At 37.6% G+C, this 27,270-nt stretch overlaps 1 protein-coding gene across 1 annotated transcript in view; it reads right to left on the bottom strand.

The window, feature by feature from the left end:
* NHLRC2 (NHL repeat containing 2) overlaps positions 1-27,270 on the bottom strand; it is a 66,995-nt gene that overhangs the window by 10,610 nt on the left and 29,115 nt on the right. Inside the window, exons 3-8 of the mRNA XM_032775156.2 lie at positions 22,564-23,019; positions 20,017-20,138; positions 15,774-15,903; positions 3,375-3,474; positions 2,846-3,077; positions 2,273-2,395 (exon numbers count right to left, since the gene is read on the bottom strand). Of these exons, the coding sequence (XP_032631047.1) occupies positions 2,273-2,395; positions 2,846-3,077; positions 3,375-3,474; positions 15,774-15,903; positions 20,017-20,138; positions 22,564-23,019 (1,163 nt within the window). The remainder of the gene's footprint in view (positions 1-2,272; positions 2,396-2,845; positions 3,078-3,374; positions 3,475-15,773; positions 15,904-20,016; positions 20,139-22,563; positions 23,020-27,270) is intronic.

A 27,270-nucleotide genomic window follows, 5' to 3' on the forward strand; every position in this document is an offset into this window, starting at 1 on the left:
CAGCTTTTCAATAGGAGCCTAGGGAACAAGTTGTTTCCCTTCTTAAAGCATGATTTTAGCTATTTGTTACTGAAAGATTTATGCCATAATTCAAAGAAAGTAGTCTTGAGTGAACTAAATACATGCCCTAAATGTAGAAAACAAGAAATCAGTCAGCTATGAAATAGAGTACAGGGTTACAGTTCTATTTCATGGGTTGGCAATGTAAACTATAAGAGAGATGTTTGAGTGGTTATGTAATAACCAGAATCCAAGGATGGAATCACTGCCTCATAATTCAAAATCTGGTGGGTATTTACATTGTTTTTAATACATGTCCCAACTGCTTCTTTCTTCTGTTAACCTCCCATGCTTCCCTGCAGGACAACTTCTCTTCTTTTGGTCTTCATTCAGTGCTCTCTCTCATCATTTAGGTATTTCTAAAACATTCATCAATGTGGTATCTACATCTGTATGCTGCTGAATGGCATGTTTCCCGTAAAATATAAAAACGAAACCTGTCAAATTACTTTGCTCCTGGCTCTTGAACAGTTTTTAAAAGAACAAATAAATTAAATTTTTGTTTTAAAGTATTGAAGAAAAATAGATACCAAATATTTACTTTTCTATTTTTTAAGAAAAGAGTCTTTTACTTAAATATCTACTACTGCAAATTAGAGAATTATTGAGTAACATTAGATACTTGACTCTTCAGCTTAAGTGAAAAAACAAACAAAAAACCCATATAATTTCAGGAATAATGTATTACTATCCAGGATTATTTTATTATGAAATACTAAGAATAAATAACCTTAACATGCTTTAAGTAAACTCAGGATTAAAAGCACATCAAGAAAATAATTACTGGATTCAGCATTTTTTGCTAATTTGAGTAACATTTTGCTACTCTTAAATTGTCATTTTTTTATTTAAGGGTACAACTGTTTATGCTAAACAATTGCATGCAGTGTTGTTGTAGCTGTGTTGGTCCCAGGATATTAGAGAGACAAGGTGAGTGAGGTAACATCTCTCACTGGACCAACTTCTGTTGGTGTGCAAGCTTGAAAGCTGGTCTCTCTCATCAACAGACGTTGTTCCAATAAAAGATATTCTCTCTCAACTTGTCTTTCATGCAAAACAATATAATTATTAAAAATTATAACCATAGAGGAAGATTTTTTGATAAAAGTTGTCTGCTCTTGTATGTGAAAAAATAAATTTCTAATGTAATAAGAATTTTTAATGAGAATTGGATAATTTAATGAAAACGTTTTCCAAAATATATTACCCAATGCAGCTGTTAAAAATCTAAGCCTCCTACCAAAGACAATTCCTTTGTTTTATGTATCAAATCCTCTAGCTTTAAAATTCTTCTAAAAAGCATTCAATCACTTTAAATCTAAACATTAAGGCAGTTTATACGCAGGATGAAATCCTTGCCCTAGTGAAGTCAATGGCAAAACATCCACTGACTTCAGGATTTCATCCTCTATTCATAGAGTCTAACCCTTCTTGAAAGAGATTTCGGGTTAGTCTATAGTAGAAGAGGTTTGTTGGTATAGCTATACAGGCAAACCATCGTAGTATAGAAGAGTCGGGGGGAGGGAGAGGGGGAGAATCACAACCCTAACCAACACAGAGTTGTGTAGACCTAGCCAGGGTAAAAAATTTGTTTTAGTTGAGTAAACAATCTAATCAATGCAGAATTACAACACTCACAGAAATAGGGATATTAAACATCTACACATCACAATCTTTATCTCACCTCATGACTGGCCCATGAATGAGCCAATGAGAGTAGCCACCAACCCCTTCTATCTCTCAGAAATATGAGAGGCTATATGGATGAGGGCATATCCCCTTAACAAATTGATCAAAGCTGAAATTCAGCTCAAAGCTGAAAAGATCTCTGGCGGCTGTGACCAAGCATTCTGAATTGCTCTGCTCTTCTTTTGTACCTTTTTGTGTTAATAAAATCAGTCCTGAGGAAAGGGGCTTCGACTGTTGTTTGGAGCTTTATTTTACCTTCCCCAGCCAGTGTACTGCCCATCAGTACTACTGCCCATCAGTACACAAGTCTAGACACACAGTAAACCAGGTGACCAGATAGAAGTCCAAGATCAAAAACAAGAAAAAAAAAAAAAGTATGTCATTTACTTCCTCAGGTATACAAAATACAATTTTATGTTACTGAACCACAGAGACATGCTTTTCTGATGCTATCTGACTCTGATGCTGGTGGTGAAATGAGTCACATAAATTCAGTTTTGCATAATATATTATACCAACTTACCTTATGATTATAGGAATCTGCTACATAAAGTAGTTTCCTTTTCTTGTCCCAAGTTACTCCAAGGGGGTGCTGCAGCTTTGCATTTATTCCTGCTTCATCAACATCACCAAAGGCAAATAAATTCTAAAAAAGTGCATTGATTAAATTTGTACAATTAGTTGGTTATGCAATGTTGATATAAGGCAGTAGACAGTGCAAATCACTGTAATTAAATGGAAATTAACTGGCTATTGTTTAAAAATGCACTCATGGCAAATGGAGCTCTTAGGGGGACTGGATATGGAGCCTTTGCATTCTAGGTCACCAGTGTGAAGCCAGCCTATTTCAATAGCAATCACTGCCACGCATGGTTATTCAGTGGATTTTGTGAATGAGTTGGTCAGTCCAGTTATTGTTGACCAAAAATCTGCATTACAAAACTTGCGTTGGCACACTAAACAGAGAAATTAAGAACTGAAAGAGCCTGGAGACAGAACTACCATCTTGCCCCTAAAAGTGGTTCCTCCAGATCAGGCTTGAGGAATATTGGTAGGCTGGTGCAGGGAAGATTGAAGTTGTGCGTTAGTCTATTACCAATGGATCTCTCTCTCCCCCTACAAGATGTTTCACTGCTCCATCTTTCAGTGAGATTGTTCGCACAGTGCTGCTCTCACTATCTGCTACAAAAATACAGTTCCAGGGTTCTTCAGAAGCCAGAGAAAGACCTGAAGGCTGGGCAAAGGCTGCCTTATGGGGGTATGCATTGTTTCGGTTCTCTTCATTCCCACTCCCAGCAAATCGAAGGCAGGTTCCTTTCTTTAAATCACTAAAGAAAAAACACGTGTCCAGGTTCAAAGACAAGTCTGAAATAGTTCAGATAGAATTCTTATATCATTTCTGTCTGGTAAATATAAGTTACCAAAAGAAAAGTATTTGAACTGCTTTTATTTTAACTTGTATTTCACTTTGGTTTATAATTAATACTTAAATGATTTAGCATAATGCAAAGTAAAACAACATTTAATTATATATATTCATAAGTGTTTTCTAAGAGGATAAGTCTCCTTGAAGTTTTAAGGCTCTTGTTCATCAATAGCTAATATCTATCACTACAGTGGCGTACCTTCCTTTTGGGAGTTTTCCGCATTCCAACATGAGCGCCCAGACTTGATGAGTACCTGCCATGGCTATCCATAGAACATTATCTTCATGGGTCCCTGAAACTTTGCCAAACATGAGTATAAATATCATAGCATGGACCTTGGGCAATATTTGCAAAAAGGAAGTACCTTGGTCATGAAAAATTGAATTACTTTCAGTTACTTAGCCGTTATTCTTCTGTAGCTTTACTATGAGAGAAAAAGTTGTACCTTTTAATCTTTGTTGAAGATACCACTTCTACTAGGGAATGAAGTCAACAGTCATTCTGATACTGATACTGAATAACAAACCAGATAATGGCAAAGAAATTGAAGAGCTGAGCTAGCGAGAAAATGAGAAGTGATCACTGATCGCTGCTTTTTGCAGGATTTAGGAGATAAATAGTGAAGAGATATAGCCTCTCACTTGTATTTTATATTCGTTATTTGTTCATTTAGTTTAGCTTTAAAATCTAAGGCCCCAATCTTGCAAATATGCACAACTTTCAGTTTACTACCATGAGCAGTCTCACTGAAATGAATGGGATCACTCATAGTAGTCAAGGATCAGAGCCAACTGAACTTGGTGCTTTCGGAAGTGCAGATCAATACTGGAGACTGAAATTTGCTATTTTTTTTCCAAAAGCAGGTCTGGCAAGCACAGACACTGCCCACATTTCCCTCCGGCACTCCCATGCTGCCCTGCTTATATGCCTCAGTCTCCTCACCTACATAATAAGACAAACTTGCTGTTGAGATAAGTGGTTCTTAATTTCCTGATTTTGTAAAACTTGCTTTTACAAAAGATATATTGTGCCTATCATTTTGCCAAATATTTATATACTATAAAGCTATTGATTATTAACACATTTATAAAATTAGACATAAAATTTGCTCAGCTGTTATTTATTTTCCAGTAAAATATGACAAAGATTTAAAGATTAGGTTAAATGGATGCATCTCATTTTACAACACGTTACATTTCTACCATTAAGTGAACACAACGAACGGATTATAAATGTGAGCAATCAAAGGCCTATAAGAACACATACAGAAAAGTACTATCTAAACGCATGTTTCTACACAAAAAGAACAAAATTCAAAGGACAAAAATTGACCAATATAAAGACTATGGCATTAAAGCACACGATCTATCATCTTCCTAATAAAAGTACTAATTAAGAATGGGATCCGTCTAAATGTATTGCACACAACTGTCATAGGTAGTCACATATTGCACTAAGAATTTTTGTTTTTCAAAACCAGTTAGCTATTAAAACGTTGCAAATCACACTGATTAACAGACCTTCAAAAGAGCTGAAAAAACGCCTTAAATCAAATACCAGAATTCTTACATTTAAAAATGTTTTAAATTAATTTCAAAGCTCGTAATCACTAATACAAACTCACAAATACCCAGTAACTTTGGGTTCCCTAGCTCTGCTCTTGCAGGCACGTTAATAGGGCAACCAGAGGTTTAGATTCTCTAACCTCTGAATTTAAATAATTTATTACCCACATTTCAAATTGCATTGCAGAATAGTTACATGTCCTAAATTCTGAGAGTTAGACCAGATCAATCTTCCCAAAACAAAACCAACCCAAGACATCTACACAATATTTTAAGTCTGCATGTCACACCTAGAATACCAAATTGTCCTTCCAACTCTAAATCCACTTTTTCATTAAAGGAGAAACTTCCACGAGGCTGGGATTACAGTTGCAACATCAGGGGAGAAAAAATTATGTATTTTCCTAACTTCAAAAACAGTGTTCTGACACTGGTGAGCCATCCTAAGAAAATTCCTGGCCTATACCAAAACCAAAAAAGTAATGCACTCTTAATGCCTTTCCTCTGTTGGGATCAAGATAGGAGTTTCCAAGACTTTGATCAAAGAGAAGGCCACTGAATCTCTCCTGCTCCTCCACATACTCAGCATTTTTATTCAAGCAAAAGTTCCAGAAATAAAGTTAACATTCACATCATCTATAAGCAGTTGGTGAGTGAGAAGATCTGCTGAAGAGTTCAAAAAACCAATTATAAACACGTTATAACTCACCAGGGGGTATAACAAAGCACAGAGCATTCTTAAGAGAAGTCTGCCTCTGCCATCATCTTTGATCATAGCTTGTTTTTGAGAGTCTTATTTCCTAATTTCTAGTTTCAAGTGGAAGAGGAATATATCGTATTATTGTACAATATGAAGGCATCTTAAAAGTAATTTCTACCACTGTTCTGTCTAGATCAGTTAACTAGTTGAGAGAGAAAACACAGTCAACGCTGAGTACCACTATATCATTTAAAAAGCCTGGCTGCTGCATAATATAACTTCCAATGTCTATTTTTGCCCTATAATATTTTAATGAGACTGTTGTATTGACAAGTGTACTGTGGCAAGTGGGAATGATTTCTAATAACTAGAGCCAAATTTGGTAGACAGGTCTCATAGGTTCTTTTCACTTAGCCCTGCAAGTGAATTACTGAGATGCCTTAACACCACTGTACTTCAGTTTCTCCATCTGAAAAATGTGTCAGAATTGATGCAAAACAATTACAGTCTGTGAAGTGCTTAGAGAAGGTGCTTCGTAAAGTGCCACGTGCCATTACTAAACAGTAAACATGCAATTTTATATTTAGCTCTTGAACCACAGCAAGGTTACATTTAAAGTGTCTGATCATAGGTTCTGGAGAATACAGCAGGCAGCCATGATTTAGAGTCAGATAGTCTGTTTATATAGAGCTAGATTTCTGGTTTTGGCACAAGCCCTGTGTATGGAGTGGCATGTAGTTGTGCCACCACAGGAGCAGCACAAGGAACAAATTAGGCCTCTATGGAAGGTTATAATTTGCTGCTGGCTACACTCCCAACACTAGCTCTGCTGTACTGGCTGGTGACTCGATGATGGAGCCTCTTCCCACTCTCCTCCAGTGTGCACTGGGGAATATCAGATACAGAATATCCACTTGCTTTTTTAAAAGCACTCAGGATTTCAAAAGCTCCCATAGATTTCAGTGAAAGCAGTTAGGCCAACTCTGACAGCTTATGAAAATCCAAACTATAAAGTCTAATTCTAATATTGTTCAAGTATAGGCATTTCTACTCAATGAAAACTAAAGGTTGAAAAGTGGTATAAAGATAATAAAATCTAAACTTTCTTTTCAAATTATATGCCTGTAAAACCCACTAAATGTGTTGCTGAGAAACAAAGAATCAGTATTTAAGTTTTATTAAATATATGAAATATTGGTATAGAGAAATGTCCTTCTCTCCCCAAAGAATGGAGACAGAAGAACTATGAAAAACACTCAACTGTAGTCATGCAAGTCAAGTAGTTCTTCCTAGGACAACTATTAGATCAACAACAACAACAGGAAGCAGACATGGCAACAGAACAAATGTTTGGATTATGAAAAACAAGAAAAGATCTCTAATCTCAAAATTATCATAGAAAAGCAAAACAACATCAGTCATAGCATATCTGTGGGTATTTTTAAAAGTAAGTCACTTAGTTTGTTATACAGGGCTCTGACAGACATATTACAAAAGTTTACTCTTCTTAAACGATTGACAGAAAGTGTTCTACTTTAAAGAGGAAGCAATTTAGAAAAAACAACAAAACCAGGAGAGTACATAGAAAGAAGACACCGACAAAAGCAGGGAGGAAATCAAATGCTGAACTAGACTTTACTCTCACTGCAGTTAATGTGATAATACCAAGTACTCCTTATAATCCTTTTATGGTGAGGATTTATTTATTTTCAAAGGCTTTATGATAAAATAATTACCCAATAAAAAGAACAAAGTAATTCTTTTATGATTACACAATTAAACACTACATTCCAATCTATCTTGGAAGGTTTCTCCTTATTTGGGAATGCACAGTTTTATCTCTAGTGCTGTTTGTAATATCAAAGTAGAAGTTTCTTGTTAATGTGATATACTTGTATTATAAAGATTCACTAACAAATTAGAGCTTTTGATGCATTATCTCATGAGACAGGATTTGTTTTGCAAAATAAGAAAATTATACCAACACAGTTTCAAATTGCACTTTTCCCCAAGCAGATCTCCACTTTTCTTCTGGAGTTTCTGGATCCCCATTTTCCTCTCCTCTATATCCTTACTGTTAAGGGTCTATGGCCCTGATCTTGCAAACATTCATGAACATACTTAACCTAAAGCATGCGCTACTATTGACTAAATCACTTAGTAAAGTTAAGCCCATGAATAAGTGATTACTGGATTGGGGCCTGTGTCATAACCACAATTTTTTCAGCAAGGAAGACTGGAAAGGATTTATTTTATAACTAGTCAACAACAATCTCTGTCAGAAAGGATCAAATTCCCAGGATTGCAGCAGATCTCCAGCCTCCACTGTCCTGGGACTGCATGCCTACTTCCAGTCTGGAGATAAAGAGGCTGGGAAGCAAAGTCATGTCTCTTGGATGACAGCACTAACATTTCCTAACTAGATTGAAGATTGAAAATATTCTTCCCATCTACTCATTTTATCTTTTTTGAAAAATAGTGTACACATCCCTTGCCAACATATAAGAGGCAAGAAAGAATAACTTTCATGCAGCAGACCGCACTCATGTTTAAGTATATGTAGATGGACACAATGGGTGAAATCATGGCCCCACTGAAGTCACTGGGAGTTTGGCTGTTAACTTCAATAAGGCCTGGATTTCACCCAACACCTACAAATGATTGGATTATCTCACTGAAGAAAAAAAATATTCCTTAGATGATCCCTCAGCCTGACTCAGATCCAGGGAGAGTAAATCCAGGAAAGATGGCCACAGCTTGAGTCTGTACCATTATGAGTAGGTGGGGATTTTGTCCTTTTTGATTTTTTCTTAACAGTATTTTAGGAAAATTAAAATTCCTGTGCTTTTTTTGCATGATAAAACAGCAAAATCATGTACATACTGTTTTATTATGCACAAAACATCTCTGTGTGTGAAACTGCACAGTTCTTGGAGTGTTCTTTGTTAGTTAACTGCAGGTGCAGAAAGAGCACAAAGCTTTGCTGCATGTACAAAATACAATTCCTTTTCTTAAATTTCATGGCAACGTATGTTTACACATCTCCACAGGTGCATATGGCCCACTGGAAGAAAAAAAAATTAAGACAAATCCTTGACTTGATGAACTTTCAATCAAAGTTAGACATAAAACACAAGGAATGTCAAAGAAAGGCTACAGATGGGACCAGAAAGGATGAAGATTACAACAGGAACATATAATGCAATATTAATTTTCACTAAAATCTTTACTAGCATAACCAAAGTGGATTAAAAAACAAAATAGAAACCTAACACTGCTTCCTCAAACGTGGAAATGGTGAAGAGCAGAATCCTTGATTAAGCCCACTATTAACATCAATATGCAGTAGGATGACCAGATGTCCTGATTTTGGGAACTTTTTCTTATATAGGCACTTATTACTCCCTACCCCCATCCTGATTTTTCACACTAGCTATCTTGCACACCTTAATATGCAGATCTAGCTCAACACCCTAATATGCAGATCTAGCTCAACACTTCAGTGCTTTGATATTAGAGTGATGGGTACTATAGAAAAAAATCAAAGATATGTAAGATTGCTTAGCTGTCTATCTTGTTTGATACTATTTTAAAAATATATTAAAATTATTGAGCAGCAATAACAGCGATTTTCCCTTAAACTAGATAGTTAGTATTCCGAAGAACTTTTATCATCAAATTAGAACAACAGAAGATGACTTAAAATCTCTTTAGGAGTTGTCACGCATGTTTATTTTTGGCAGCTATGCATCTGGCATTCACAGTACAGAAAATAATCCAGAACTTCAAACAGTGCTTAGGAATCTAATTCACAATCAATTTATTAATGCCCACTATTTAGGTTTTTTAATTACAGTCTGAATATGCTTAACAGAACAAAGTTACTGATTGTGGAAAACAGAATATGCAATTATCATTACATGTACAAATATAATATTTTACAAAGTACAACTGTGAATTTTGCAGATTGGAAAATATTAAATTTACCTTCTGTTATGTTTACAACTTTGCATGAACCAATGTTTCATTTTACTATCAGAAAGGATCATAATCATCCACTTTGTCAAAATTCAGAGAAATCTAAATTATTAGAAATTACAGCTATCAAATTAAGTTTTATAAATTTGTCACTGGAAATTTGCCTTTACAGTTCATTACACGCTATGGAATGAAGTGTTTCCTTGTTATTCCTGTTCAAAAGATCCTTTTTCTAGTAAAAGGCAGTTTTGTAATATTAAAACACCTATGTTTTTCTTGTAACATATTTGTATTATGTACATTTAAATTATTAATGGAACCTAAGGTATTTTAATAACCCCTGAAACATCAATCTTATCCCCTAAACACCATTCTTTTGGCTTGATAAAGAACAGTAAATAGAAGTTAATAGCTTAAATTGATTGCTGTGCAGTTGTTAATGAAGTATATCAGAGTAACTGACTACTTGACCACACAAAACTTTATCAACTCTGTGCCAAGTCTCTCTTCAGATGCCTAAATGGAAAAACACAGCCAATTTAGGAATTATTACACTTGCAGGATGGGGTGGAGAACCCAGGATACAACTTGTTTAGGACATGTGAAAGTTCCCATTATAGCTATTTATTCTTTCCTTCTGTGAGTTTTGTAAGCAAGGCTGAAGACAGCTGTTCCATACATTCAGATAATATGTCCAAGGAAATCACACACTATGAAATCTTTCCAAAACAGTGAAAAATTTCCTGGCTACTCTACTTGTGTACGGCATGATGTTTTGTTGTGACTTTTTTATTCCACTTTCTCAAAAGACCTTTTCTCCTTAAGTACTTTTGATACGGGAAATAAAATCCCTGTGTCATCTTCCACTCATTTGCCTAGCCCTGTCCTCAACTATTGAACAATTTTTAATTTTGTTCTTCAAAGTATTTGAAAGAAAGACCTTTAAGTTTTCCTTTACAAATACATATCTGGGAATTTTGGGATCTCATTCACAAATACATCTGTAGCCCCTACTGTTACATTCCAATTATATTTCTATTACAAGATCTTCTGTAAATTAGAACACACATTGTGTAATGAGGTCACAAGAAATGTGCATTTAGAGAGCCTAAAATAGTCAAACTCTGTGGTAACAAAGAGCCAAAGTTCAGAGCTTTTTCTGTGCCTTGATGATCTGGGAAATCAAGGAGCATCTGTTAAATGGTATTCAGTTATTATCATTGTGTGGAATTATGGATGAATCATCAGGAATAATTGAGAAAAATTACAGCATCTCCTCCGGAATGCAATTTTTGTAAATAAGCCGTTAACAGAAATATGGAAAAATCTTACATTTCTCTGCCTTTTAAAGGTAATAGAATGTGTACTACTTTAATAAAATACTGCAGTTTCATTTCAATTTGATCCATATAAAATTTACAGCAGTTTGAAGAAGGTAAAAACTTCCAAGTAGTTTGCTGAAAGTGTGGTCAACACTTGGCGTTTCTATAAATAGATGCAAATCATGTAGTTCAAGACTGGATTTTGGAATCTAAAGCACACAGCTATGTCACTAAGCATGGGTCACAGTTCCGTTCCTTCCAGTAAGAATGCAGCTATCAAGAACATTTCGCACTTAGATCAACTGTGCATTTAAGTATCACTTGCTTTCAACAGCCACTGAATAAAAATAGAAGAGAGCTTCAAAAGTACACACAAATTAATAATATATTTTTAAAGGCATACCCATCCATATGAAAAAATGGGGTGAAATACTACCCCATTTAAGTCAATGGGAGTTTTGACATTGACTTCAATGGGGCCAGGATTTAACCCATGGGTTCCACTGAAGAATTATAAAGCAGACTAAGACAACATTTCAATGGACACAGCAATGGAATCAGAGATAAAAACAGGATTTTATCAACAGTTTTCTGTCTTGTCTTCATAAACTCCCTACCTTAAAAAGATATATTTGTTTCAGTTTTCTTATGGTGGCTCAGCAGCCACTTAACCTCTTTGCCTCAGTTTTTGCCAACTGTAAAATGGGTACACAAAAAGCTAACTAATCTCATAGGGATGTTGTAAGGCCTGATAAACAGGGCACTGAGATCCTTGATGAAATGTGGTCCAAGAATCAAGGGATTTGCTTTTCCAGGGCCATTTTAATGCTTTTAGTGTCTGACTGTGTTCAATGCACATTCCTTCCAGGTCCTGCATAAATCGACCAAGTACTGACACACAGACCACATCGGTGACCCTAGAATAATACCCATTAGTGTATCCATTTCAATTCCTTTTGATTGTCTGATTGTTTGAATGGTTTGTCCCTCTAAATAAAAATTCTGCAGTGTTTTCTAGGACGACCAGACCATCTACTACACAGCTTTTCACATTTGAATTTAGAAGTTTGCTTCTTGATATATTGCAAAATAACAGCAAGCACATAGAATTTAAACAAATTTCAGAACAAATTTTGTGAAATGCTTTACTTAAAAACCTAAGGCTACAATCTATGATCCATATATTTGATATAAGACCCCTTTCCTGAATTATCAAGCCACAATTCCACAGTAAGGGCCTGATCCAAAGTCTGATCCAAAGGGACCTTGGATCAGACTCCAGATCACCTGGAATCCAAACACTGTGAAATGTTATAACTACACACAACCATATACTTCATGTCTTTGAAGATGAACATTTTGAAACAGAACTGACCATTAATTGATCTAATGTTGTAAGAGCACCAGTGATATGTCAATATAAACAATGTCATTTTTAAACCAATACAAAAGATTTGAAATTGTTTCTGTTCTCCAGTGAAACACACAAGCAATTAAAAAAAAACTTAGTATAGAAGTCTTTTTATATACTAATGCATGCTATAAATTACTTTATAGAGAAGGATTAATCTCTTAAGACAACAAACTGATATGGAAAAGGCGGTTCACTTTTAAGATGTAACCTTTTTCTTTGAGACTTTGAAAAAGGTCAGCACAAGTTTTTTTATATTGTAAGTGTCTAGTATAATATACACAGAGTTTAAGCATATAAGCCTCTTTTTGCCTGCCTTTCATACCCTGAATATCATGGCTTTTGGCATATAAAAAGAGACTCACAACTGTCTCTTGTTTAAAATCCTATGAAATCTGTATACATATATGCTCTGAAAAAAAATTCCTTGTGCATCTGGGGCATAGTTATGTTATGTACATACTAGTTTAAGTTATGTACATCCTACTTAGAGAGAAGAGGCCATGCAGGAAAGTGAAAATGTGTGCTATAGGTAATCTTCATTACATACACTATGCCAGTTAGCAACACAAGTCAAATGAAACAATTTATATATCATCAACCTTGATTTGCTCATGTAACCCCCAGCGTGCCTGCAGATACTTGCTGCACATGCAAATTAGAGACGGTACAACCTCGTTGGCATTTGGACATGCAGAGAAGTGACTTTTCAAAATCTGGTCCCTTATTTCAGCCACCAAATCTACAACATAGACATTAATACATCAATTCCCAATGCACTGTGAACATCAGTTCTGCTTATCTTAACACAGCACACTGAACATCAACAGGACAGCTGAATCTCTGCCTGGAAATGGAACCTCTGTTTCTTTGCCCAGAATATTGAAAACTTCCTACAAAATTGTATTTTATATAGCATTACTTGAATTATGAATATATATATTCTAACATATCAAATCACATATTTTACCACTATTAAAGTGGAGCAGTTTACATTACCTTGTGGTTCCACAAAAGCTTTAGTGTGACACATTTCATCTTATTTCACATTTAAAAATATTAGGGTTACAATAGTAATATTTTCTGAACACCATATAAGATAAATCTGAATGTCCTTTACATAGATACATTAGTATAAATGATAGGACTGTAATGCACACTAGCGTCTAAACGGGCAAATTATACTCTAAATTATCAAACTATCCTGCCAACTCTGAATTGTTGGATATCAGTCAGTAAGCACTGAAGTCATACAAATGGCACTCATTAAGGGGGACTGGAAATGTAATGCAGAACATTGTCTTTGGACCTTGGTACAAATTTGGGCCCGGCTGGTGATGGATAAAAATTATTATGAGCTGAAAGGCTTTTCAATAGCCTCCATTAAGCAAAATGAGTTTGTGGTCACTGACCAGTCTCTAGAGAATACGTACCTAAAAACATCACAATTAGTACTCAGTGGCTTCAACAGAGACACCAAAAGACCAGAGGGGCCTAGAAAGGACTATGCTTTCAGCAACAGAGATGGACCTCGAGGTCAGGGTCAAGGTAGAACGTCAAGAAAGCAGGCCCTACTGATGTCCCTGCTGTGTCTGTTCTGTGTATATCTAGAAGATTTCAGTCTCCAGGGCTGTCTAGCTGGCACTAGAGAAGCACTAAACATTTTTATAAAAAGGTAAACAAACAAAAAGAGAAAGTATTGATTTAAGTCTAGTAGACATGCATATAAGTGGACAATTGATTGCTAGGACCTAATTCAGTTTGAAAAATCTACACAAGTTTTGAGGTAAGAGCATTTACAAAATCTGGCATATATAAAAATCTGGCAACTGTATCAAGAATCAACCTGTCATGAAGCTAAATACCATGCAGACCTGATTCTCTACCGCCTTTCATTATGTGCAGTCATTTATATTTGTGAAATGTGAAAGTAAAACGCTATCAAATCAGAAGGCAGTGGAAAATCAGGCACTATATTTTTAATGTGTCAGATGCCTAGGCTGTTATCCACAATTTCTATTCTTGTCTCTCACGAAGAGCCCATCAGTTAATGCCTCATTTAACAATCAATGCTATCTTTAAAAAAGAGAAAATAAACAGATTTTGTTGGCACCTGATAGAAACAGAGGCCACAACCATGAAATAAATTATAAGCAAAATATACACTTGCCTACTGGGTACTTCAAACTGCTCCACTAAGCAGCTTAAGTTACACACTGCATAGTTTGAGCCTGTGCATATCTGTTTGTCGCAGTTCAGGGTGTCGTATGGTCCCACAAAAGACAATACCCATATAATCAAGACAATTGGCTACTTATTACATCACGTTACAGAAATAAAACAGAAAGGTGTAACCAGTCATGATAAAGTTCAGAAGACCACCTCTAGCTACACCACACTTTTCAAGGCAAGGAATTCCTTTCACATTAGTGACTGGGCCTTTTGTAGGCAGGTTATTGATGAACCATAATTATATGGAGAAAACTCTTTGGATAGAAACCACACAGAAAAGAAAGATCATGTAGCACTAATACAGGACAGGCTAAAAAATGCTAATAATACATATGGGAGCAGTTACCTGTCACGCTTCCCAATAACCAAGTCCACTGGTGGTACCACTCTCCATTATACAGATATAAGTTTTTTAAAGTCACACTCAGATTGTTGTTCTCACATATCTGACCCAACGTTAGTACATAGAAAAATTTACTGTCCTGAAAGTATTTGTACTGCGCCCACCAAAATACTTCTAATTAGAGATATCAGACTCAACTCATACCATTCATGTCACATTCGTGTTTGCCTACACCTTCAAGTTCTGACATTATTTTACAGGCTTATTTAGAAGAAATGCTGGAGTTAGAAGTCAACTTTTTATACCAACTGAATACTGAGGTTCCAAACTTTAAGGTGGTATGAAATATTGGTTTCTAATTGTTATGGATCTTGAAACAGCTGCTGCTAAATCATGTTGGAATAGACATTGAGTGAAAAAGTAAAATATTAAATCACAGTTATGTGATGTCAAGTTCTAATGTGTATCAACTGTACTGAGAAAGAAAGTTATATATCTGTGGGAAGCGGAGATTTTTTTTTTTTTGTCTTATCAGTTGTGTAGAGCTTTCATTTTTAGCCCAGATTAAGAACATAAGAACGGCCATACTGGGTCAGACCAAAGATCCATCCAGTCCAGTACCCTGTCTACCGACAGTTGCCAATGCCACATCCTCCACAGGGAGTGAGCCTAACAGGTAATGATCAAGTGATCTCTCTCCAGCCATCCAGCTCCACCCTCTGACAAACAGAGGCTAGGGACACCATTCCTTACCCATCCTGGCTAATAGTGATCATGACTCCCTCTAGTGTCTGATCCCAGGGATTATTCAGCCTACTACAAGTCACGAAGTTCTCTTCAGGTAGCAGAGTTTTATGTTTTTATGCTAAAAATCATGGATTTGATACCTGCGGAAAATGGTAGAATCTGTGTGTATGAAGCCATCATTCATTAGGCATGATTATGAAAATGGATTGATTTTACATATAAGAATTAGACAATTAGTAAAAAAAAAAAAAAAAAAAAAAATTAAATGTGCAAAATTTCAAGCTCAATTGATACAATACCTGAACTTCCAAAGATCACATCCCATGGTGAGCTGATGGGCTGCTCCTCTCCTTTTGCTCCACCTTCCTTGTCTGTGCCTTGTATTCCAATGCCTGCTACAGTGTTCACCATCTCTAATTCAAGGTCAATCTAGGAGGGAAAAAAGTAATACATGTAATGATTTCATACACGGTGATATTGACTTTTTCCTTAGCTAACTGACCTAAATGTCTAAGGATATATCTACACTGGAGCTGGAGATGTAATTTCCCAGTTGAGTAAACACACCCGTGCTAGCTCTCATCAAGTGAGCACACTAAAAGTAGAAGTACAGCTGTGGTTTTGTGAGTAATGGAATGGGCTAGCCACTCCAAGTATGTGCCTAGGGTTTCAAATCGGACCACTCTCATGGACGGTTAGCCCAACACACTACTCATGCCATGGAGGCTTCATTTTAGTTTTTAACAAGCTAGTTTGATCAAGGCTAGAGTTGATATGTCCACACAAGCTAGGAATTACAGATCTAGCTCCAGAGTACACTTATCCTAAAGCAGAAAGTCTGCTATGTAACAAGTTGCCTACAGACAGAAACGGATTGCCAATTTGAGTGTCAGGTATTTTACAAGACAATTAACAACTTTACTAAAATTAGTAGACTTATTGAAAAGCCTTAACTTACGTTCCATCTGCACCAAAATGGTAAATGACCTGTCTGTCATGATTAAGTCAAAGCAACTAAAGAAATACATCAATCTTCTTTAGAAAAGTGCATGGGTAAACAATGGATACCTATGTTAGAATTTTATTTTAAAATAAAACAATGTGTTTTAAAAAAATTATATACACACAAAAACATATGTATCACAACGTCCACAAAGCAAATGATTCTCTACAATTTACTTAATAAGATGTGCAACTCAGGCTATGTCTACACTACAGATCTTACAGTAGCACAGCTATACCACTGCAGCTGTGCCGCTATAAGGTCTCCTGTGTAGGAGCTCTCGGCTCTATGCAGGCGGGTAAGAACTGTCCACACCAGAGCTTTTGTTGGTGAAACTTATATCAGTCAGGTGGGTGATTTTTCACACCCCTGAGCAACCAAAGTGCTAGTGTAGACAAAGCTTAATTTATGTCTATTCTTATGAAAAAGAATGTTCTGTTTCATTTCTGCCTTCCAATCCCTTTCTCTCCTCCTGCGTTCATTTTCAATTTTCAGAAAGGATTTTCTGATTCAATCTTCCTCCAATTTGACATTAATTAATTCTGATGATTATGTAAAAAAGGATTAAAGAAGTGTCTATTTATATGCAAATATAACACCACATCTGTACCAATAATTCCACTTTTACATTTGCCTTTTGCGAGCGTCAAAAATAACTGAAAGCATACAAAAATAGCTTTTGATTACCTCAGTTCTTTAAAGATTGTACTATCGAGGTTCCCCTTTAGAAAAAGGGCAATGGTTAATTATCTAGGAATAACTATGTGCTAAAGCAATAAGTTTCTATGGTACGTAGAAACTGCTTTCATCAGTAAGATTTCGTCTTGTTGCTCTCATGAACTTCAACTCCTGGGTCTTCTGAATCTGGTCTATACTACGCGTTTAAACCGAATTTAGCAGCGTTAAACTGATTAAACCCTGCACTCGTCCACACAACGAGGCCCTTTATATCGATATAAAGGGCTCTTTAAACCGGTTTCTGTACTCCTCCCCGACGAGAGGAGTAGTGCTGAAATTGGTATTGCCATGTCGGATTAGGCTTAGTGAGGCCGCAAATTGATGGTATTGGCCTCTGGGCGGTATCCCACAGTGCACCATTGTGACCGTTCTGAAAAGCAATCTGAACTCGGATGCACTGGCCAGGTAGACAGGAAAAGCCCTGCGAACTTTTGAATTGCATTTCCTGTTTGCCCAGCATGGAGCGCATGATCCAGCATGGAGGTAGTCGCAGTACGCAGTCCCAAACCAAAAAGAGCTCCAGCATGGACCGTACGGGAGATACTGGATCTTGATCGCTGTATGGTGGAGACAAATCTGTTCTAATCACACGCCATTACAGAAGACGAAATGACAAAGCATTTTGAAAAAATCTCCAGGCTTATGGACAGACAGAGGCCACAGCACAGTGCTGGTGACAAGCGTATTGGAAAGCCACAAGAATCAAATGGACGCTCAGTGGACGGAGGGAGGGGTACTGAGACTCCAGCTATCCCCACAGTCCCCGCAGTCTCCGAAATGCATTGCTATTCTTGGCTGAGCTCCCAATGCCTAACAGGGCAAAAAAATGTCCGGGTGGTTCAGGGATATGTCGTCCATTACCACCCTTCCCCTCCGAAAGAAAAGGGGAAAAAAAGGTTTCTCGCTTTTTTTCAATATCACCCTATGTCTACTGGCATGCTGCTGTGGAGGGTGTGCCTGCAGCGCTGAACACCAGCAATCCCTTCCTGTGACAGCAGTCATATTGTACTACGTAGCTGCCCATTGTATCATGCGGGCCTCGTGAGTGCTCTCTGGCGGCCTCGGTGAGGTCGGCCGGGGGCGCCTGGGTAAAAATGGGATGACTCCCGTCATTCCCGGGCAGATGGTACAGAACGCTGGTAACCGCCCTCTTCATCAACTGGAGGCTGAAGCTCTATCAGTCCTCCCCTTTCATGCCTAAAGAAACGATCTGTTACTGCCTGGACTATCATAGCAGTGGGAGCTGCCCTTCCCACTCATTTTATCGTCACTAAAACGCAGTTTTCTATTCCTGCATTCCTTTATTACTTCATCACACAAATGTGGGGACACTGCCACGGTAGCCCAGGAGGGTTGGTGCGGGGAGGAGGGAAGCAATGGGGCTGGGGTTTGCCAAGGGTCGGTACCCTCGAATGGCACGCAGTCATACATTTCTCTCTGCCAGTAGATTCTCTGGGGCTCTGACACGGACGGCTGTGCTCTCTGCGTTCTCATAAGCAACCCGCGTCATGCTCAGAGCCAGGCTGCCTCTATTTTTAGCCAAAACATAAAGAAGGGAATGACCTGGGGAGTCATTCCCATTTTTGTCCATGCGCCCCCAGCTGAACTCAGCAAGGCCAGCCAGGAGCACCCATGACAGTAGCAGACAGTACAGAATGATTGATAACTGTCATCTCATCGCCAATTTACAATGGCATGGCAGACGGTGCAATAGGGATGGTAACCATCAGCTACCTTGCAAAGGTAAATGAATGCTGCTGTGTAGCACTGCAGTACCGCGTCTGTCAGCAGCATCCAGTACACATATGGTGACAGTGACAAAAGGCAAAACAGGCTCCATGGTCGCCATGCTATGGCGTCTGCCAGGGCAAACCAGGGAAAAAGGGCGCGAAATGATTGTCTGCCGTTGCTTTCATGGAGGAAGGATTAAGTGACGACATTTACCCAGAATCACCCGCGACACTGTTTTTGCACTGGGATCTCAACCCAGAATTCCAATGGGCGGGGGAGACTACCCACAGTGCAACGCTCTGGAAATCGATACTAGCCTCGGTACATGGACGCACACTGCAGAATTAATGTGCTTAGTGTGGCCAGGTCACTCGACTTTATATAATCTGTTTTACAAAACCGGTTTATGTAAAATCGGAATAATCTCGTAGTGTAGACATACCCAATCACAGGTCAAATCCAAGATCCAAACCACAGATTTAAGGAAGATTGCATTTACAACAGCATAGCCCTTCATTTAAGAACCGGGGAGAGATTTGAGTCTATAAATTCACATACTGAGAATCATAAATTTATTATAACGTAAATGATTACTTGTGGCTTGTTACTTTATTGTATACCTATACAAAAACTATGAGACTCACTCTACCACAGCACCACAGTACTTGTACTGTACATAAGAATCTGATGTTAGGGTTTTAACTTGAAATGAAGGGAAAACAATTTCCATATTCATTACGCAAATCAGGGATTTGTCAGGACAAAATCATCATGTATGCATCATTTTACTAGAAAAAATTTCATGGCACACAATATTTCAATTATTATTGCACATTTTCCATTAGGAAAGTATTACATTGCTGTCATTAATAGTTTTAAAGTATTTAAATATAGCAAAAGTGAACATCATTCCTTTAAAAACAAACTGGGCAAAAATGCTGGGGTAAATTATACTCTTAGTTACACAGCAGAATTTGTGAATAATTTCTTTGATGTCAATTTTCATCTGTGCAACTGGGAATAGAACTTGCACTGTTATCCTTTAACTTGCTTTTAAATGAAAATTTTACCTTTCTAATCAGATGGTTTTCTGTATCAGCAACATAAATAATGTTATTCTTTATAGCCACCCCCTGTGGGGAATTGAATGCTGCCTCTGAAAATCTTCCATCTTTTCTCCCACTGTTTGGTCCTAAACATGAAACAAACCAATGAAGAGAATAAGATTTCACATCACAAAAAAGGAAAACAGTAAACAAGTATATGTACAATTATTTTACAGATTTAAGCATTTTCCAGAAGATGCTTTTGCAGCTCTGCATACAGCTCAGTTATTTTTTAGAACTATTCTGTATAGTTTCATTTTAGAATCACCTTGCTGCGCAACAGCAATGACACAATTTTATATCCTGACATTTTTTCTCCCCAATTCTAGGCATACATGGGTTCTCCGCTCAAGCAACATTAACAACAGAAGTCTTTTATTGCGATTCTAAATTGCTCCTCTTTTCTTGGACTAAGACAGACACAATTTCAGAAAATCCATCCCTCAGTATTTTAGCCCTGGTTACATCAAGGCAAATTAGCTGCAAACATTTTAACTTCATTATTTTTATTTACTTCAGTTACTTAGTGTTCTGGATAAGCTGCAAAGCAAAGTAATGTTCAGCTAGCAAAAACAGTTCTTGATCAGTAATTATTAGCAAAAAAGAGGTATGGAACTGCATATAAAGAGCAGCATGAAGAATGGATCTAGTTAGCCTTCTAGACAGCATGAGAGAGAAGACCATTAGGATCTACATAAAGAACTGTAAATGTAAGCATCATATCTTACAATCAGTGACAGAGTATATTGTAAAATGAATTAGCTGCAGCTGTCACAGGAAGACATTTAGACTTATGATCTATTAAGTTTGCATCACGATCTATGACGCAAATTCATTTATTTTCACCTCAGTAGATACCAACTCTTATTACTGAATTATAGTCTTCGCTACATTGTTTTCTGCCCACAGCTCTTTTACTGAGTCACTAACATACACAAATCACTATTAACTTTTACATATAAATTGTAAGATGACAGTCTAGGGTTTACAGATAGCAAATACAGGATGTGACAATGTCAAATTTAATTAGTTATGCAAAATCAAGCTCAAAAAGTACTTGGATGCAAGACCTCTTGGGGACTGCACAGGATGTGACAAGTGGTCTTACTAATTAAATACATAGTACTCTCCCCTTTGAATCACTAGTGAATGGCTAACCCAACATCATATTAAGGAATACATTGCTGTTAGAGATGCCATCTTACTGGTCATCAGAATTCACATAACACCTCTGCTGCTGTGGAAGGTGCTAACGCTGGTGTCCTGATTAGATTTTTTACTTGAACAATTATGTTCTGCCTACTTAATCTGCTGTCATTCAACTAATAACGTTCCTGTTTTAAAACCTGTAGTATTGCTGGCATTGTTTTAATAACTGCAAAATCCTACAATGAAGCAGGTGTTATTGAATGGGAGATGAACTGAAATAATCCATATATACACACAGAGGGCCTTGTCCAAAACTTACTGATGTTAATTGGAAACTTTACCTTAACTTTAATGGTTTCGCATCAGACCCATAGTAAAATTTGTCAATAGTGGTTGTCAGTAGGATGGCTTGTAATTGGGCTGTTATAACAGGCATATGCTTACTATAGTTAAGACCAAAGAACCTATGAGATGCAATCACTATTCACTTTTTTTGTGTAAGATTATAACAAAAAAAGCACATAAGTGGTGCAGAAGAATGATTAGGTCTGTGTGGTGAACAAAAGAGAAAGCTGAACACTTTTAAAGAGACATTAAAAAATATCTTTGCTACCTTTGCTACCCAGGCTATCTTAGCAAATAAATTTAAATATATAGTTTAATTCTTACTTTTGCATTCTTGCTTTGACAATTGTTTCTAGTCAATTTCTAGACTTTCAGGTTCCTATACAACAGTACAAGACTTCAATTAATTTGTTGCAGACACGTCACTGATTGTTAAAGAGCAATGCTCCTAGGGAATCCCTAGTTAGCAGCTGGCCCCAGGATCCCACTAATAAGAAAGGGTTCACCAGCATTGCATTGTCAGTGGACTGAGGGAGGTGTTCGTGTCTCGCCTCGTCTCCCTGCCTCACCCACTCCCTTGCAGCGGATTCTGTCTTTGTGCTGTCAGGGAAGAAGCGACACAGTACCTGCTTTGTAGATGTACAGCACCCTGTCCACAAAGCGATCTATAACTAGTCATTGTCTGTGCAGATTCTATACTCTGCTATCTGTACTGCATGTTGAAATTAATATAAAAATGTCAAAATTCCTATAACAATTAGAAACATGAGGCACCTGAAACAAGTGTATTCATGGAGTCTCTCACATAGATTTGTTCTAAAAGTTATCTTATTATCCAAAAAAATATGTAAAGGAGAGTTTTAAGCAAAAAGTTTAAACAAAATAGTTGAAAAAAATCAGTAATTAGTTTCAAACGTCTACAATACACTGAGCGCTGAACACAAAGAATGTACAGACTTCTCTGAAGAGCCTATGCTCTAAAATAACATGATTCTGAGAAATTTCTGTAAATCTTACCTCCAATGGTGTGTAGGATTTGCCCATTTTTCCTGACAACCAAAATCCTGTGATGTCCGGTATCTGCTATCACGAGTCTATCTCCTGAATTGTCTACAGTCACTTTGCCAGGAAACAGCAAGGGAGAAGAAGGTAGAGAGTCTTTGTACAATTTTATTCCAATTTTGTGATCTGTGATTTGTCTTTTCTCTTTGTAGAACTTTAGAGCAACAGAAGTAAATAAAAATAATTGCTCTTTATGTCCCTCTCCAACAAGAGAAAACAGCATATTTCCACGAGGCCCAAGAATGACCAGAGTTGGCCAGCAAGACACTTCCAGCTCATGCCAAAGTGTTGCATCAGCATCATTTACAACAGGGTGAGTAATGTTATATCTAAGAACAGCACTTTTAATGTTATTGAGAACCTTTTCGTTTGGAAACTTCGCTGAATGGACACCAACAACAAGAAGACCATCTGAAAGCAAAAATAAAAAAGAGTCTTGCATTGAAACATGCCTGCATCCAAATAAGAGTTTGAATAAGAGATTAAAAACAAAGTACAGTGCTAAATCACGACATGTCTGACTTCATTACAAAGTGAAAGAAGTGCGATATAAGTTAAATAAAATAAAGATCACAGCTGAATACAGTAATGGCTGCACAACCTATCCATTAATACTAAATACTGTGGTTTACAAGTAAGATTTCAGTAAAGTTTAGATGCTATTACTTCCCAAGCTGGTTAAGATTTAGTGCATCAAAAATGTTCTTGATTTGCTTGGACCCCTTCACAAGTAATAATATGGAGATGCTAATGGCTCCACTGAAATTTAAAATTTTCTCAAGCATTCATCTCATCAACATATTACTTTTAATTCTACTGCACAGCTTTTCTGCTTTAGAAAAATACAGTAATGGAAAACTACATTCTAAAACTGATAATCAAACTTACCACAGAAATCTGGAACTAGTAAGTAGGATATAAATAATTATTTGAAAGTTATCATGAAATAATGGGAGATTGAGATACTACAGCATTCAATGTTTCAACAAAAACATTAGAAGCACATTATAACAAGCCAGATATGAAACTTTTCACGTATTTCATTTTAGGGAGGATTAACAGAGTCATAGAAATCAGCTAAAAAACCCAAACTACCTCTGATTTTCCCCATAAGAAAAAGAGAGGATAACAGCCTTGACAGCCTAAGAGAAAAGATGCCATATAAGTGAAAAGTATTATTATAATTCAAGTAATGTACACCAGCAGCCACCCTAGGGCATCCATAAATAAGATGGAAACAATCAGCTAGTCACCTTCTTCAAGTTCCTTGACTATTTTTTCTCTGCTTTCATAAAATTCAAAGCAATTTTTAATTTCTAGTTAACTTCCTTTTCGTGACAAAGGTTAAATTTACTTAGTTTTATTATGCTTGGCACTTATGGACGTTGCTCCTCTCCTGCCAGAAAGTAAGAGAAAGAAGCTTCACTTCTCCTTTTAGTAATCTTCCAAGGAACAAAGCAGAGACTATTTAATTTTCTATTTATCACATTTTGGCAAGGAGAAACCAGAACTGTCTCAGAAGGATTAATCGATATTAGTGTCCAAGATTCATTGCGTACCTTTATTATGTATCATTTCTGTATTCTTTTAAATTGCAGGACGCAACTATATAACATAAAAGGCACACATAGTCCCACGTTGTCTGTAGTTAGAACAGAAGTGAAAGCACAGTACTATCTGTAGTATTTAGTTTGTGGGACAGTGGTACATCCTAGTTAAGGTTTTATATTGTGTTTTGGGGAGAGATTATGCTGTTATATTAAAGTAATTTAACTGGGTATGTGACATAATGATATTTCCTAATCTTTCCTAGCAAAGTCCTAGAGTTCTATTGGCTATAAATATATTTTTATGTTATATATAAATAATTCATAAGCTCTGTTCTTCCTAACCTTACAGATCTGAAAGGAACAGATCAGACTGTCTGAACCACAATCCCACACTAAGTTCTGGAATTTGTCCATTTCCAGATTGAGCTGCTCACAGCTATAATCCCATTTAGTCTCCCATTCCTTTTCTTGAATGGAGCAAAATTACATCAACTAGGCAGTTGTATAAAGCTACTACTTGATAAGAAATCAGAATTTTTAATACAATGGAAAACCTTAGCAAAGCATAATATTGCCAGTACTTTTCCAAGATCACTCATGCTTCTGGATAGTGTAAGTGTTCTGGAACCAAAAATAACATCTGGAATATCTCAACCTCAGTATCCAAGTACAGTAGATGCTTATTTGCAGCAACACCTTGTAAGAGCAACCGCCGCTTACAAGTAACATTTCCCCATAGAAGACTTTTCCCTCCTGTGAATTGTCCACTTGGTAACAGCAACATATCCACCGCATAAGAGCAACATTGGTCACGTTGTGATGTCACATCCAAGGAGAAGAGATTGGGGGGCATGTAGGGGCACTGTCCCCCTCAAACTGCATCTTCCCACTCCCTTTCGAACCCTAGCCCTTCAGTGCAGGTCCAGGGCAAACAACTCCATTCACTTGACCTCCCTGATAGAGCCTGCATGGAGAGCATGTGTAGGAAGAGTTTGGGGAGACGGATTTTTGGGGGGAGGAGGGGAAGCTGGGGTTGGGAGAGCAGCAGAGGCACAGCTGGAAGGCTTCCTCCTCCTTTCCTCAGCATCTGCCTTGCAGGCAGTGGGGTATGTACATGCTGCTATTTTGCACTGGGGAGTATAGGGAACCACCGTGCATTGATCTATCCTCTCCAACTTGGTTGTCGATGGAGGGCTCTGGGTGTGCTGTTTTGCAGTGGAGCATCGGGGAACCCCCTCCCCTGGGGCACTGACCAGTCCCCACTGTCCATTCTAGGAGCCACTCCCTGCTCCATTGCAGGCTGTGCACAGTACACTCCCCATCCATCCATCCCTCGCCAGAGTGCAGCACAAAGGGTCAAATTCAAGAGAATTGACCATTTTTTTTGTATTCTTTTCTTCATCTGATGTCAACTTTTCTTTTTACCATGCATACAGTAAAAGTTTATTACACCAGAGATTCCAGGCACACCACTGCCAATTTGTATTTTCCTTTAGGAGATAGTAGCATTCAGGAAGTCGAGTGTCTCTGTGCTGAGCCTTCAGATTCAAGGCTCTCCTTATCCACACTCCTAGCCATGTATAAACAGGAGCAGGGAGAGGGGGAGAGTGGCATATGAAGTCACCTCAAGAGCAGAGCTACCAACTTTGATTACGAAGCAGCTTGCTTCTCAGGTGAATTCTCTGTGGTTCACCAGATGGGACTCCTAATCTGAAGGATCTGAGTAAATTTGTCCGACTGGGATTATAGCTCGAGAGTAGGAAGATCTCCTATAGTGCTTGGGTGGGAGCCATGGGTGGGGTGGGGGAAAAACAGAAGCCGAAAGGCTTTTGCCCTTCCCACATCTCCTCTCTCTCTCTCTCCTTATGAATATACTGTGTAACAATCAGTCAAGCATGCTTGCGCATGCACAAAACACATAAACACGTTTTTAAACTCTTATACCATTGACAAATCACCAGACCACCCAAAGGTACATTAGTGACCAAGACATCAACACCCTGCCAAGATTTCAAGTTTCTAAACCTCCATGTGTTTTTTAAAAATAATGAAAAAAATATTTTTCATTCTGGAAAATGGTTGAAATTTTTGGCTCAGATTTTAAGAATTTCTTGAACCCTGAACACCCGCCAAAATTTCAGCCTAACAGGTAAAAGGGAAAGTGTTAAGGAAACAAAAACAATCTCTCTGAATAGAAATGTTTATTCAACCTGAATATAGATGTCACTCTGCTTCTTATACTATAACTGCATTATGCAGTGGTGGTAAATCAGATGGAGTGATAGTAAATAATGAAAGAGTAAATGGCAGCGGGGAATATTTTGTAAAGTACATGTTTCTGGGTAGGTGGGAGGAGGGAATTTAGTGAACTCCACTGACACACATTTTTAAGTTTTTAGTCCGAATATAGTGAAGTCAGTAGCAATGTCAACACTGCAACTGGAAGCATGCCTCCCTGCCTGGGTAGGCAAACTCTTGTGCTAGCTCTGCTCAAACTACCATACTTAAAGTAAGTGCGGATGTTGTAGCGGGTGGTGACTTGGGCTAGCCGCTTCAGTCCAAGCCATCGGACTGCTAGGGGTTGAACTAGGGTGGCTAGCCCAAGCCACTGCCCTGCCACAACATCCACAGAGTTATTTTTAGTGTGCTAGGTAGTACAGGACTAGCACATCTGTCTACCTGAGCTGGGAGACGTGCTCCCAGCTGCAGCGTTGACATACGCTCATGGGAAGCCCTACTGGGTAAGTGTCTAACTGCACAGATCTGATTTCAGAATCAGAGCCCTACTCCTTCTACTTGCCATTGCGGGGTAGTTTCCTTCAACTGGTATGGATGGGCCACTCGATAAGTGCCCTGTTCTATTCATTCCCTCTGAAGCATCTGCCATTGGCCACTGTCAGAAGACAGGATATGGGGCTGGACAGACCACTGGCCTGATCCAATATAGCCATTCTTCAGATGTTTTCTAGTACGTTGTCCAGGCTTACTTTAAATGTCTCATATAATAGGGTTTCCCACACTTCTCATAGGTGACTATTCTACAGTACAACAGATCTTATCATTAGGAGTTTTTTCAGCCTAGTTTTCCTTTTTGTGATTTCAAACTACTTAC

Source organism: Chelonoidis abingdonii, chromosome 15, assembly GCF_003597395.2.
Source record: "Chelonoidis abingdonii isolate Lonesome George chromosome 15, CheloAbing_2.0, whole genome shotgun sequence".
Lineage (NCBI taxonomy): Eukaryota > Metazoa > Chordata > Testudines > Testudinidae > Chelonoidis > Chelonoidis abingdonii.